At 59.3% G+C, this 13,078-nt stretch overlaps 2 protein-coding genes across 2 annotated transcripts; one reads left to right on the plus strand and one right to left on the minus strand.

Moving 5' to 3' along the window:
* The first annotated feature begins 1,766 nt into the window (after positions 1-1,766).
* On the plus strand, positions 1,767-5,318 carry THEM6 (thioesterase superfamily member 6). The gene is made up of 2 exons (XM_087825214.1): positions 1,767-2,351; positions 4,515-5,318. Exons 1-2 carry the CDS (start codon positions 1,839-1,841, stop codon positions 4,626-4,628), a joined length of 627 nt encoding a protein of 208 aa, XP_087681340.1. The 5' UTR covers positions 1,767-1,838; the 3' UTR covers positions 4,629-5,318.
* Positions 5,319-5,914: 596 nt separating this feature from the next.
* On the minus strand, positions 5,915-9,557 carry LOC107539819 (ly6/PLAUR domain-containing protein 2-like). The gene is given in 7 exon segments (XM_087825197.1): positions 5,915-6,127; positions 7,756-7,893; positions 7,895-7,954; positions 7,957-8,006; positions 8,206-8,318; positions 9,403-9,406; positions 9,500-9,557. Coding segments are annotated over 7 exon segments (636 nt in total).
* Positions 9,558-13,078: the final 3,521 nt, after the last annotated feature.

A 13,078-nucleotide genomic window follows, 5' to 3' on the forward strand; every position in this document is an offset into this window, starting at 1 on the left:
GCCTGACCCTGGGGCCCGATGCAGAAACCACTCACGCAGTGGTTAGCCTCCAGCTGTCTCCCGGGACCAAGGCAGGTCGGCAGCCTGGGGGTTCTCCCCATTACTGTCCTGGGGCAGGGCCTGGCTCCTGGATGGGTAGACGGATGCACAGACAGCCTGCGGGGTGGATAGGAAGCACAGGGCACAAAGCCGCAAGTTAAGAAGTGCCACAGACGGAAAGCAGGAAGAATGAAGAAGGCCGAGGGTGGAGGGGACCTCTGGGAGGCTGTCCCCAGAGGACCAGAGTGCTGCTCCCAAGACCCAGGCCCTGGCTTCTGCTTCAGGCAGCACGGGGAGGGTACAGCCTGTACTGCTCCAGTCTGGACTCCAGGCCTAGCTATGTCTCTCCTGACTCAGGGTCCCAGGGTGGTCAATAACCTTTTCAGAGACTCAGCTTCTCTTCTGGAAAATGGGGATCATGACAATAGCCACCAAGGCCACCAGGGGACCACAGAGTTGTGTGGTCACAGCACAGGGCTGGCGGCATGAAGCTTGCTTGCACTGGGGTGACTTGATCCCAGCTTCATCGTTGTTTTGACCAGAGGAGACTTAATTGTCAGGCTCAGATACTCCAAAGCAGGGCTTCCAGGTCAGAGGTGTGTGCAAGCTGCCCAGCCCCAGCGTGGGACTGTGGAGTGGGGCTGCCCAGGAAAGCTGCTCCTTTGAGAGGGAGGCTAAGAATCCTGCAACCTGAGCACAGGCCTGGTGTGGGCTAGATGAAAGCCCAGGTGCTCTACCACCGCAGCTGCCGCTGGATGTGTTCTCACAGCTACATGATTGCACAGCAAGCACCCAGGAGCTCTTACTCCAGGACTCCAGCGAAGACTTGAAGACACGCCCCCCCCACCCCACCCCCACCCCCGCCCCCGCCCGTCACTGGTAAACACTGTGATTTGAGAGCCCTGGGGGCCAGACAGCTGAAAGAGCTGGGCTGACCTTCTCTGTTCTGTCCCTCCCCAGCCTTGCAGAGAAGAGAAACAGGCACCAAAATGTATGCCACAGTCCGCTGGGCTGAGTCCCAAGTGCAAGATACCTTTGAATCCATTGCTGAGTCATTCGCCTCCCCTCCTCCACCCCAGACGTTACTTGCTCCCGATTCTAAAGAGACAAAAGGTGGGAATGCTTGGGAATAAAGTTGGGATGATCAGGATCTTTGGGGGTGAAGGTGGGTGGGCTGGGACTGAAAAGGTGTATTGTGGTCAGACTGTGATGCGCCCTAAATCTGCCGCTTATACTTTAGGGGTGTCTCCCTGCGGAAGTGGGCAGCCCCTGGTGGTTCTGGAGTACAGGAGGGTGGGCTTCCAGTAGAGTCTCCAACCAGCACCTTTGGGGGCTGGCTGTGTCCATTTCTCTTACAAAGTTCCGCAGCCTGGGCTGAATAAGTGCTGGACCCTTTGACTCTGCTCAGATCACGGGCCGAATCACTAGGGCTAGTCCGCGTCTTCAAGGACCAGGAGAGACGCCAGGGGCTTGGGCTCCCGGCACAGTAGAGACCCTCCGGGCGACTCAGGGAGCTTCTTCCCCTGCAACACGGAGCGCAACCGCCAGACGCCGCTGTGGCCCTGGGTGCGCAGTCCCGTGCCCCGCCCGCCCAGGGAAAGCGAGAGCGGCGCGCGCGGCGGGGCGGGGCGGGGCGGGGCGGACCACTGAGGGCAAGGGGGTGCCCGCAGTGGGGGGCTGGGCTCTTGCCTACAACTCCAGCGGCCTCAGGCCCGTTCTCCCCTCAGCAGCCTTAGTAGGGTGGTTCGCTCCGGCAGTGCGGCGCTCGCGGGTTTCGGGACTGGCGGGGTTCCGACGAGATGCTGGGGCTGCTTGTGCCTTTGCTGGCCTTGGCGCTCGCCTACTTCGCGCTGCTGGACGGATGGTACCTGGTGCGTGTGCCGTGCGCCGTGCTGCGCGCGCGCCTGCTGCAGCCGCGCGTCCGAGACCTGCTGGCGGAGCAGCGCTATGCGGGCCGCGTGCTGCCCTCGGACTTGGACCTGCTGCTGCACATGAACAACGCGCGCTACCTACGCGAGGCTGATGTGGCGCGCGCCGCGCACCTGGCCCGCTGCGGCGTGCTCGGGGCGCTGCGAGCACTCGGGGCGCGCGCCGTGCTGGCTGCCTCGTGCGCGCGCTACCGCCGCTCGCTGCGCCTGCTCGAGCCCTTCGAGGTGCGCACCCGCCTGCTGGGCTGGGACGACCGCGCCTTCTACCTGGAGGCGCGCTTCATCAGCCTGCGCGACGGCTTCGTGTGCGCGCTTCTGCGCTCCCGCCAGCACGTTCTGGGCACCTCGCCTGAGCGCGTTGTGCAGCATCTGTGCAAGCGCAGGGTGAGATACCCCCAACCCGTGCACGACCCCGCGGGGCCCTCAGGACTCCTGGTCCTTGCCCCCTTCCCTGGTGAAGGCCTACTCCCTCGGGTGCCGGACCTGCCGCGTACCGTTCCAGACCTTTCCTTTGGGCCCAGGGCCTCCTTTACTGATGTTCTTCCTAGGAGCTCCCAGGGTCCCAAATAATCTCTTCATAACTGGAGTGCGCTTGTTTCCCCCTGCCACTTCTTAACCTGGCCCCTTAAGATTCCATGACCATTTGCCACCTTTTCCGGAACAGGGAAGCCCAGACCAGGCCTCTCCCAGCAGGCTGTGTTGTGTGTCTTGGAATGTGGAGCCACCCTCTCTGGTCCTTGGTTCTGAACATAGTGTGTATGGGAAGAGAGGGAGTCAGTGAGAGGACGTTGCTGCGAGTTCTCAAGACTGGAGATTCCCCCTTTCACCCAGCTTAGAGCTGAGGGACTGGGTCACCGTCCCCTGGGTTTGGCATTGGAGGATTGAGTCCTGGAGAGCTGCAGGCCTTTCTGCTTTTTCCTGTTGGAGAGAAAAAGCCACAGTGCTGCCTGGGGCTCAAGGCCCCTCCCCCAGGGCCAGCTCCTCCCAGGACAGCAGATTGGGCTCCTGCAGCCTGGCAACCCCGGGGCCTGGGGACAGTCAGGGTGTTGCTGCAGCCAGGTTTGCAAGGGCAGCTCCTGCTGCACGTGGGTTCCTGAAAACTTGCCTGGAACTTCCATGTCTAAGCTGGGCCTGTCCCAGCCCCTGGTACCCTCAGGCAAGGCACTGCCCTCTCTGAGAAAGGAGGGACACTGCCTCACCTTAGTTGTGAGAAGTCAGTGTTTCCCCATGTGGGGAAACAGGCTCAGAGAAGGAGGGGAACTGCCAGAGGCTGCACAGCAGGCCACAGGCACAGCTCCCTGGTTTTCTGTTTCTGTTGAGCCAGGAACACAACCAAAGGGCCTGGATCTCCCCCATCCCCATTGGCACAGAGATGTTCTGTGTGTCCTTTCATGTGTCAGGAGGCCGGGAGGGGGTGGCCATCAAGGCTGTAAGTCGATGGGCTGAGAGCTGTGACCAGAAGGCAGAGAAAGGGAGTCAAGGCCACTTTCCTATATGGGAGGCTGCTATGTGGGCTGGAGGCTAACTTGGGCTGATGGGTGAGGTCCAAGTGAGAGGGCTGACAACACAACATGGCAGGGACATGCTAAGGACACCCAGCTGGCGACAGGAGGGCCAAGGGATGGCCAGGAGTCGCCAAGTTTCCAGCCTGAGCCCTGGGAGTCCCAGGTGGAATCTCGGGTTTAGTGTGGGGCTGGCTGAGCCCAGTGCCCAGAGGTCCTGCAAGGCTGGCATGAGGTGGCGTGGTCTTGGGGGGACAGCTGGGCTAGGAGGAGAGTGCTCCCAAGAGCCAGGCCTGGACTTGGAGTAGAGCCTGAGCCCAGACTTGTCCTGTGAAAAGGGCAGCTCCCCTACCTGCAGGGAAGGCTAGGGCTCCAGCTCTGAGCAGCTCTGCCTGGCCTTCTGGATTACCTGAGACGGGTGGGCATTTACCTGGGGCTCTTGCCTTATCCCTGGGAGCTCCCAAAGCCAGTTGGTGAAGCCTCTGACCCACCAGGCCTGGCCCAGCATTTTGCCTGTCACTCCACCACAAAACAGAGGCCGAGTGGGCAAAACTGGAAATGCAGTGGTCAGGCCCGAGCGGACCTGGGAGGACAAGCTCCGTTCCTCATGGTGCCCTCAAGAAAGAGGGGCTCACCACAAGCCCTTGCCAGCACTCCCCCCCCCCCCACGCCCTCCGCCCCCTGTTCTTTCTGACTCTGAAGGCCTCTGGCTCCTCTGAGTTTCCCACCTCCTGTCACCCTCTCCAACTACCTGGCCTCAGGTTTTTACCTGAGTTCTGGGGACACATGGAGAGCTCAGGTATAGCTCTGGGAGACGCAGGCCTGATAAAGGAGAGCAGTGTCTTGAGAGCTAGGATGAGGAAAGTTTAACCACTGAGGGCCCAGGAGGGTGGGGGGGAGGAAGCCATCTGGGGCTGGGGACAGTATCAGCAGAGGCCCAGAGGTGTGAAGGCAGAAGCCTAGCTGGATGACCCTCCCTGTACCCCTGTTTGTTGCTGTGGCAGTGGAGGGCTCCTAGGAGCCTCACCCTACTCTCCCCCTGCAGGTGAAGCCCCCTGAGCTGCCGGAAGACGTACAGCACTGGATTGCCTACAACGAAGCCAGCAGCCAGCTGCTGCGGGTGGAGAGCGGGCTCAGGGATGTTGTCAAGGACCATTGACCACTCCCTGCCTCGCCAGCCTTTACCTGGGGCAGTTGTCCTCCCATCCCCCACCTGCCAGGGAGCGGAGAGTGCCGAATGGGCTGGCCAGGCTGGGCTCTCTGAGCTTGGAGTAGCCTTGTGACCAACCCAGCCCCCTTGACCCTCTCAGCCTCCTTTCCCTTCCCCTGTTATTTAATTTATTTATTTTTAAAAATATATCTTTATTGATTTCAGAGAGAGGGAGAGAGATAGAAACATCAACAATGAGAGAGTCATTGATCGGCTGCCTCCTGCACTCCCCCAACTGGGGATCAAGCCCGCAACCTAGGCATGTACCCTGACCAGGAATCGAACCGTGATCTCCTGGATGCTACCTAGGTCCATGCTCAACTGCTGAGCTATGCCCGGCCGGACCCCTCCCCCATTATTGACACCCCTCTGTGATCCTCCCACACTGAGCATGGGATGAGGTGACATAGGCCTATGGATAAAGTGGGAGGCCCAAGGCCCTTGGCATTAGGACTGTGAGTGGTATGGGGAGCCAGGCTTCCGTAGGCCCAAGTCCAGTGACTGCTCTGAGCACAGGGACCACCTGCAACTACACTGAGCACCAGAGCCTGCAGTTGGAGCTGGGTGGGGGAGGTAGGGCCCGTGCCTGATTTGGGTGTAGTGAGAAACTGCCAGCATCTCAAGGCAAATCCCTCTGGCTGCAGGTGAGGGAGCAGCAGGCTTAGGGCAGAGTCTTTAACAGTCAGAGGCCAGGCAGACTGACTGGAGGGTCCTTATGTGGGAGGTCTGGCCAACTGGGCTACCCTTGGGTAGGGACAGGGCCTGTAGCTGGGGTCAGACGGCATGGGGGCTCCTGTGGAAGTGGCGAGCTTCCTATAGCTGGGGAATGTCCTAGTCAGGACCTGCTGCCCAGGAGAGAATGGAACAGGGAGTGGGATTCTGCCTGGGTGCCCTCTACATCCCACCTTCGCCTGTCTGCATTCCTCGGTCCTGTAGGGGCGTGCTGTGTGACCACGGGTGGCCCTGCCCTCTCTGGCCTCCCACTGGGCTGTCCTTGCCTCACATCCTGTCCTGCTGCCTCCTTTTTCCTTCCTCTGAGGGGCCTGCCTCCCTAGATGGTCTGGGGAGGGGTCTTCTCCGCTTTGCTACAGTGGCCTGCCCTGGCAGCTGTTCTCAGGGCTTCCTGATGGAGTCAACAGCCTGCTGGTATGCTGGCCAAGCCCACCCACTCCAGCCTAATGCCTCACCCAGCAGCTGGGGAAAGGGAGGTGTGGAGAGGCAGGAACTGGCTGAGATCACCGAGCAAGAAAGCCCAAGCCCGGGCTCTGCAAGATGGCCTTGGCTCCCTGGCTGGCTGGGAACACTGGGCTCAGGGCCCTGGGAGTGTGACTGCTGCTACCTGCCTGTGCGGCCACCTGCCTGTGCACCCGCTGGCCCATGGGGCAGGCCAGAGCAGCTAGAGCCCGGACCTGCCTTCTTTCCACCCTATCCTGGAGGCCCACCACCAGCTAGAGCCAGGAGCACAGCGACACCTGACCCCACACTGTCTGCCTTAAAGCCACCATGGAAAAGCCTCAGTGTTTGTTCTATTTAAAGAAAGCCTAAGATTAAAGGGCCTTAAACTGTGAGCATGCTGGGCAAGTTCCTCATTTTGAAACCCTGACCCTCTGGAGAAGCAGGGGACACTTACAGGGGTGTGTTCTGGTGTGGGGGGCTGTCCAGGCTTATAGGGCTCTTGTGAGCTGAGGGACCCAGTTGGCAGGGCAGGACTTGTCCCCGTTCCACAGAACATGGGACTAAGGTCAGAAAGGAGTTGTACCAACCCCTGCCCAGCTCCCAGTTGAGGATGCCTAGCCCAGTTTCCAGTTTGTTCTAAGGGTCAAGTCCCATGATCCTATAGGGGCCTTGGGAGGTTGTACCCTAGACTCTGGATCCATGCCCCCAGGCTCCTGGTGGGGGTAGGGGGAGTCTTGAGTATAAGGGCTGTTCCCTTGAAAAGGGCAAGGAAGTGGGAGCCCCCAGGACATGAAGCAGGCGAGTGATGGGGAGCACTGCCCAGGAACGCTTGGCTCTGTGGGCCTGGGACAGAAAGGGTGGCTGGAAACAGTTGGATTTGCAACAGGCATTCAGCAATGGGAAAGGGGTCTGGAGAGAGTGTGGCCCGGCCAAGGTTGTGTGGCAGGTTGGTGGTTTATAGCTAGGGTATTGCTGAAACCCAGGTTCTCCACCTACCTGGGCAGCCTGACAGAAGTGACCTGGCCTGTGGGCTGGGACAAGTTGTACGGGCTAAGGGAGGGTTTCAAGGAAACAAAAGGAAAGCATTTGCAAAGAGGGAGGCAGTAGTTAACGAAAGTCAGCCACATGTGGAGGGAGCGTGCTCCAGGTGGGAGAAGCCACCAGGAGAAGGGACACAACCTTGTGTGTATGTGGTATGTGTGGTCTCAACCCAGACATAGGCCCAGGCAGCCCTCTGGGGACAAGAGTCCTATTAGGTGACTGGGGAGATGGTCTGGAGGATTTGGTGTTAGCCTAAGTCCAAGGTGAAGTGACTGTCCCCTCCACGCTGGAGCTTGGGTTTCCCTGAATACTCAAAGTGGGGCCCAGGAGGACTTTCTGGAGAAGGCAGGTAGACGCTCAGGGATTCCCCCTGCCAGCCACCTCTCAGCACCTTCTGCTATGTCTTCACAGGCCTGACCATGAGGCCAGGGGAACGTGCAGTGGGGTGCTTCATGGAGCCATAACCTGATCCTGGGCCACTTCTGGCTGGCCTAGACCTGCCCTCCACCTGGATGGTGTGCCCTCCTCTAGCTAACCAATTTCTCCATCATGTGAGGCCCTGCCCTGGCTCTGGTGGGTGTGGTGGTGCTCCTGCACATGGAGCCCCATTTCCTGCCCCACCCCAGTCAGGCATCTATGCCCGAGTGTTCAGAGGGCAGAGTCCTGTCTGGTCTATGTGAATGTCCCAGGCCTACTGACCATCCTCATTTCCTCAGGGAGAGAGGTGGGAACAATGATGTGTGAGGAGAGAGAGCTGCAGAGCCTGGAAGGCTGGGCAGAGGCAGATGGGGAGATGGAGGGGTAGAGGGGACACAGGCCTAGTGATGGCACCAGAGATGCAGGTGGAGACCCTCCCCACCCCAGAGAGGAGACTCAGGATGCCTGATGCAGGTGGGCAAGCTTCTTCAAGGGCATTCAGGGCTGGGAGGGGGGTGGGGGCCAGAGCACAGAGGCTACCCAGGGCAGGCGTCCCGTCCACATTGCATAGCTCAGTGTTAACAGCATGACACAGGCCAAGTTAGGCCAGTGCCATCCACATCTGAGGGCACACACTTGCTGGGTTGTTGGTGCAAGACTTAGTCACCTTTGCATCCCCCAGGGAGGGGTACACTGTGGGCAGAGAGCACCAGTGTTGGGACCCACTGTGGGGTCACCATCCCATTTCATTCCCTGAGTGGTCCAGCCCCCATGCCTTCTACCAACTGAGTGCCCACTACGCACGCAGCAGCCAGCACAGGGATCCTCACTAGCAGGGGAGGGGGGCCTGGGACTGTAGCCCTGCCAGCCCAGCCAGCCCAGCGCCACTGACCTATCTGCAGGGAGTAGAGTGTGGTCTTGAGCATGGTTTCATTGGCATTGCAGGTGGCAATGATGACACAGCTGGACACCCCTGTGGGCTCCTGATAGGTGCATTGCAGAGCCCTGCTGGGTGGGAAGTGATAAGGAGGCACTCAGGCAGGCCCTGCCCCTCCCAAGCCCTCTGTCCTGGAGGCCCAGGCTTGAGGGGACAGTGTCACCCAGGGCCCAGTTACCCACCAGGCAAAACTAAAAGTCCCAAGGCAGTGTGTGGCCCTGGGGGAGGTGGGCTCCCAAGGTGGGGATGAAGTGGCTTTGGCCATGTGGGGGAGGCACCAGTGTCTGCAGGGTAAGGGTGGGCTAAGCTGGGCCTGGTGTACCTGCAGAGACTGTCCTAACAAAGCAGGGACCCAGGGAGACTCAGGCAGGTCAGGCTGCACTGCAGCAGGGGTGGGGCACAGCCATTCCTCGTCCTGCTACAGTGCCCTACCCCTACACAGGAGCCCAAGCAGCCCACTGACACTTTGAGGCCACAGGCTTCTCCACCCCTATAGGGTGTCACTGTGTCTCTCTGGCTAACCTCAGTTTCCCTCAGAAATGGGCAGAACCATGTCATCTAGCTGGGACCCAGCTCCTGTGGTTGGGTGTGGGGGCCCCGAGTGGCTGGAATGTCTCCTCAGTTGTTTTCTCAGATGCTCGCCCCTGCGCATATGTCTGTGTTTGCTTCCCTCTGCCTGTCCTCTGCCACCACCAGCAACTACCTTGTCTGCCCAGGGCACCTGTGAGACCTGCCGCACACCCTGCCCTGCACCATGGCCCCAACTGTGGAGCTGCCTGTGGCCCCTGGTGAAGGGCAGTTCCCCAGCTGGCACCCAGGGCATTTGCTGGTGACCCAAGCCCACCTAGCCAGCCTCAGCGCTGAGGGGCAACCCCCTCACAGCACACCCCTCCTCACCCCCACGCCCCCTCCGTGCTGCCCCACCCCCCTCCATCTCTTTCCTCTCCCTGAACCAGGCAGCACCACCACCACTCCCCAGCCTCCCTGCTCCTTTTTTAAACCCTCATCACTGGACGTGCTCAGAGAGAGGGAGGAGAAGAGAGAAACATCGATCGGCTGCCCTCTGCACGCACCCCAACCAGGGATCAAACCTGCAACCCAGGTATGTGCCCTGACCAGGAATTGAATCAGCAGCCTTTTGGTGCACAGAACAATGCTCAACCGAGTCACTCCAGCCAGGCACCTCCCTGCTTTCTTCCTCTCCCTGTCCCAGCTGGGCTGTCCCCCTCACACCATCCTCGCCTCTCACCGAGCTCTCCACAAAAAGCCAGCACCAGGGCCAGCAGCACTAGCCATGTCCCCTGCATGGTCCAGTCCCCACACAGCCACTCGGTGCTTGTACTTGGCCTGCCTGCAGGGATAGTGGACACCCAGCACAGCCACCAGACCAGTCAGCTGACAGATTAGCGCGATCTGGTTTCCCGAGGGTGGTAGAGGTTTGAAGAGCCGCCCCCACTTGGGCCCTCCCGCCTCCACCTGGGCTTCCCGGTCCTCTGTGGGGACTTCTCCACCCTCTTCCTCATTTCTCCGCCTCCCCGCTCCCTGTCACCCCCCCATCTTAGAGTTTGGGAGTCCTCACTCCATTGGTAATTCCCCCTGGAGTCCTTCACCTCCCTCCTTCCCTCCACCTGGGACACACACCTGTGCCTGGAAGGCCCCCCATGCTGCCTGGGAGAGAGTGGCAGGGGGTAGGGGTCTCAGCCACCCCCTGACTCCTGCCTCTCTCAGGCACCCTCCTGCCTTGGGTCCCCACTTCTATCTCCAGGGCAGATCCCTGGTCTAGTGGCTCTGGGTCCAAGTTCCCCCAGGTTCCAGGGTCCCACCTCCCAGCCCCTTTGAGGTGGTTACGGGTAAGGCAGTTTGTAGTGATGGGGGCACGTTGCTTTGTGGGTAACCAGCTGCAGAGGCTCAGAGGCTTAAGGAGACAAAGAGGAAAAGTACTGAATCAACAGAAAGGTCCTAGATGGAGGGTGGAGGTGAAGACGGGCCAGGGTCACCTTGGGAACACTAATCCGGGTGTCCACCTTGATCTCTAATGAGGCTGCCCCTCAGGCAGGGCTCACCTGGCCCCATTGCAGGTCAGGAAATTGATGGGAAGTCCCTGGGCCAAGGTTCAGGCAGGAGCGGGTGAATTTGGGTCTGATGATTCATGGGTGGCTCCAGCCACTGCTTCCCCACCACACACACACACATCCCTAGGATGCCTGCACCTCAGCCTCCCAGGGTGTAACTGCCTGTCACCACTGCCACCTTCAAGCACCACAGATGCCAGAGCAAACCCTGGCATGGGGTGGTAGATGCAGCCCTGAGGCCTTTAGCAGAGTGGTCAAGGCCATGGTCTTGCTGGGCTGTGCTCAGACTCACTCAGGGCTCCACTGCACCCCACTCAAACTCCAAATGTTCCTGCTGCAGAGGTGCCCTTCCCCCCACGGTTGAAATTCTAACTGTCCTGGGACACCCCCCCTCCCCAGCTTTCCTGGGGGATCACGGATCAGCTCATTTGGGATCTGTTCTTCGCCTACAACTGGGAGGGCTTGTGTCTCATGGGCACTGGATAGGGCCCTAGGTCTCTCTCAGCACTACAGCTCCGGAGGTACCAGCCCTCAGGACTGCACTGTGGATGTGAGACTGAGGCTACTAGCAGCTGTCTGACAGGCAGTCACTGAGAGGGCTGGGTGAGCCAAGGCTGGGATGGGCCTGTCTGATTTTGCACTTCACCTCGCTGCAATAGGGCATTGATGCAGGTGAGCTAACTGGATTAGGCACCCACCTACCACACACCCTAGGTTCCTCCTCAGGTCTAGCCAATTCCTTTGTCTTGGTCCAGCCCAGCCCAACTCCTTCCTGTCCTCAGACCCAGGGGCTCCGCCCTTGCTTTGCACCCAGAGCACACACCTGGCCCTGGACATTTGCTCCTCCCAGAGTTTCTGTAGAGCCCCTCTGGGGAGACCTGGGCTGAAACTTTCTGCAAAGTTCAACTGTCTACTTAGGGTGGGAGGGATGTGGCCCAGCCAGGGTCTGGGCTGACTCTGTCTAGGGTGCCTGTGTGCTTAGAGGCCAGCACCCTCCCTCTGGGTCAGTGTACAGCTTGTGCCCAAGATCAGGACTCAGCATGTGACCAGGTCAGGGCTCAGCCTATGTTACTCTTCCCCAGCCTGCCTGTGGGGTGGTCTCCCAGTAGTCTCGGGAACCCCAAGTAGGCGGGAGCTGTCCCACCTGGGCTCTGCTCACTGTCCCCCTCTGAGGCACCAGGCAGAATTGCTCTATGCCAATGTTTGCAGCTGTGCAGGCTTCCCAAGGCAGCTGCTGAACCCCGTTCTTCCACATCCTTCCAGAAGGACCCCAGTTGGGCTGTCCCCCCTGGACCAGCACCTCTGGACTAGCCTGCACTTAAGTTGCTCCCAGTTTGAGCACCTTCCAAACAGTCTAAACACTTCATCACTGCTAGGAGACGCATGCTAGGAGGCCAGTGTCTCCCCCTTGTGCTGAGGGGCTCCTTATCCATGTCCTCAGGGCTTTGACCTCCCCTCCCCTATCACCTCCACTCCACCCTTCCAGATTTCCAGAAGGGTAACTCGGCAAAGACTACCATTCACTGCAGGCACTTCACCAAAGACCCATCGGCTCTTCAATGGGAACCATCACAGGGCAGTTTACCCCCACAGCTCAGAAACCCTGCCTCAGAATCCTAAAGTACTTTATCAGGGTCCTTCCCCAGCCCTCACCAAGCCCCAACACTGGGAGACCTGCCTTACAAAAGATGCTCCAACCTCAAGAGAGTGGAGGACAGTGGCTCTAACTTCAGCAGGGGGATGGAGTTCCTGCCCTTCCAGTGGGCAGAGTTGGGCCCACAGGACCCTCAGGTGGCCTCCATTGCCTTGGGGTCAAGGTCAGCACTTGTTCTGCCAGGATCCTGCAGCAGGCCAGCCGGGGCAGGGGTCACTCTGAGTGAGGGTGCAGAGGAAATCCGGGCAGTGCCAGGCAGGCGGGCGTGAGCATGATCCTACAGGGCCTCCTCTCCTCGATAGGCCGAGCCCACCCCTGCCCAGCTCTCCCATAATGATTCGAGCCTGCTCCCCAAGGCTGCCTGACTTAGTTGGATGTGTCCCCTCCAGGGCGGGGTAATAGTTCAGTCTCCCCCTAAAGGAGCAGGGTCAGGTCCAGGTGGCTCTGTGGAGCCTGAAAAACAGACCTAGGGTGGCCCCTTGCCCAGCTCCCTGCCATTCCAGCCCAAAATAGCCCTGGAGTTAGCTCTTTGGAGCAACCAAATATAGCCCCAGGCTGTTACATTAACCAAGCCCTTGGGTGGGGAGTGGCGCAACTCAAGAGTCTGGCTAAGCAAGAAGGGACAGATCCCTCCTCAGACCAGGACACAGCTTCTGGGTCTGGAGGGGCCTCTTGCGGCAGAACCACCTCCTCCCCATGCTATGGAACTTAAGGCGCTGACCACTTGGGGGTACTCTATTCAAGAATGAGACCTGGCTGTCTAGGTAGTTTTATTTACTTACAAGTAAAGGAGATGGGATTCACAACCAAAGTCTGGTTTCTGAAGGAAAGGCTCAGTTATTGCTTTTATACACTATTTGGTTAATTACATATGGATTTCCTTTTTGCAGTTGGCTAAACTTATTCAGTGTGGTTCTGGTTAAGCTCATTCAGTTACAGCTGTGTGTGCAAAATACTGAGCTACACTTTACATTTAGCAAGGACAGCATTTAGTAAGAACCCCCAGACCTTGAGATCCTCATCCTAGCTAACACAAAGTCCAACACTCCTTCCTAGGACAGCTGGGGACAAAGGCCTTCCCGCACAGCCCTCACATCACAAC

The sequence above is a fragment of the Miniopterus natalensis genome, chromosome 16 (assembly GCF_054644295.1).
Source record: "Miniopterus natalensis isolate mMinNat1 chromosome 16, mMinNat1.hap1, whole genome shotgun sequence".
Classification (NCBI taxonomy): Eukaryota; Metazoa; Chordata; class Mammalia; order Chiroptera; family Miniopteridae; genus Miniopterus; species Miniopterus natalensis.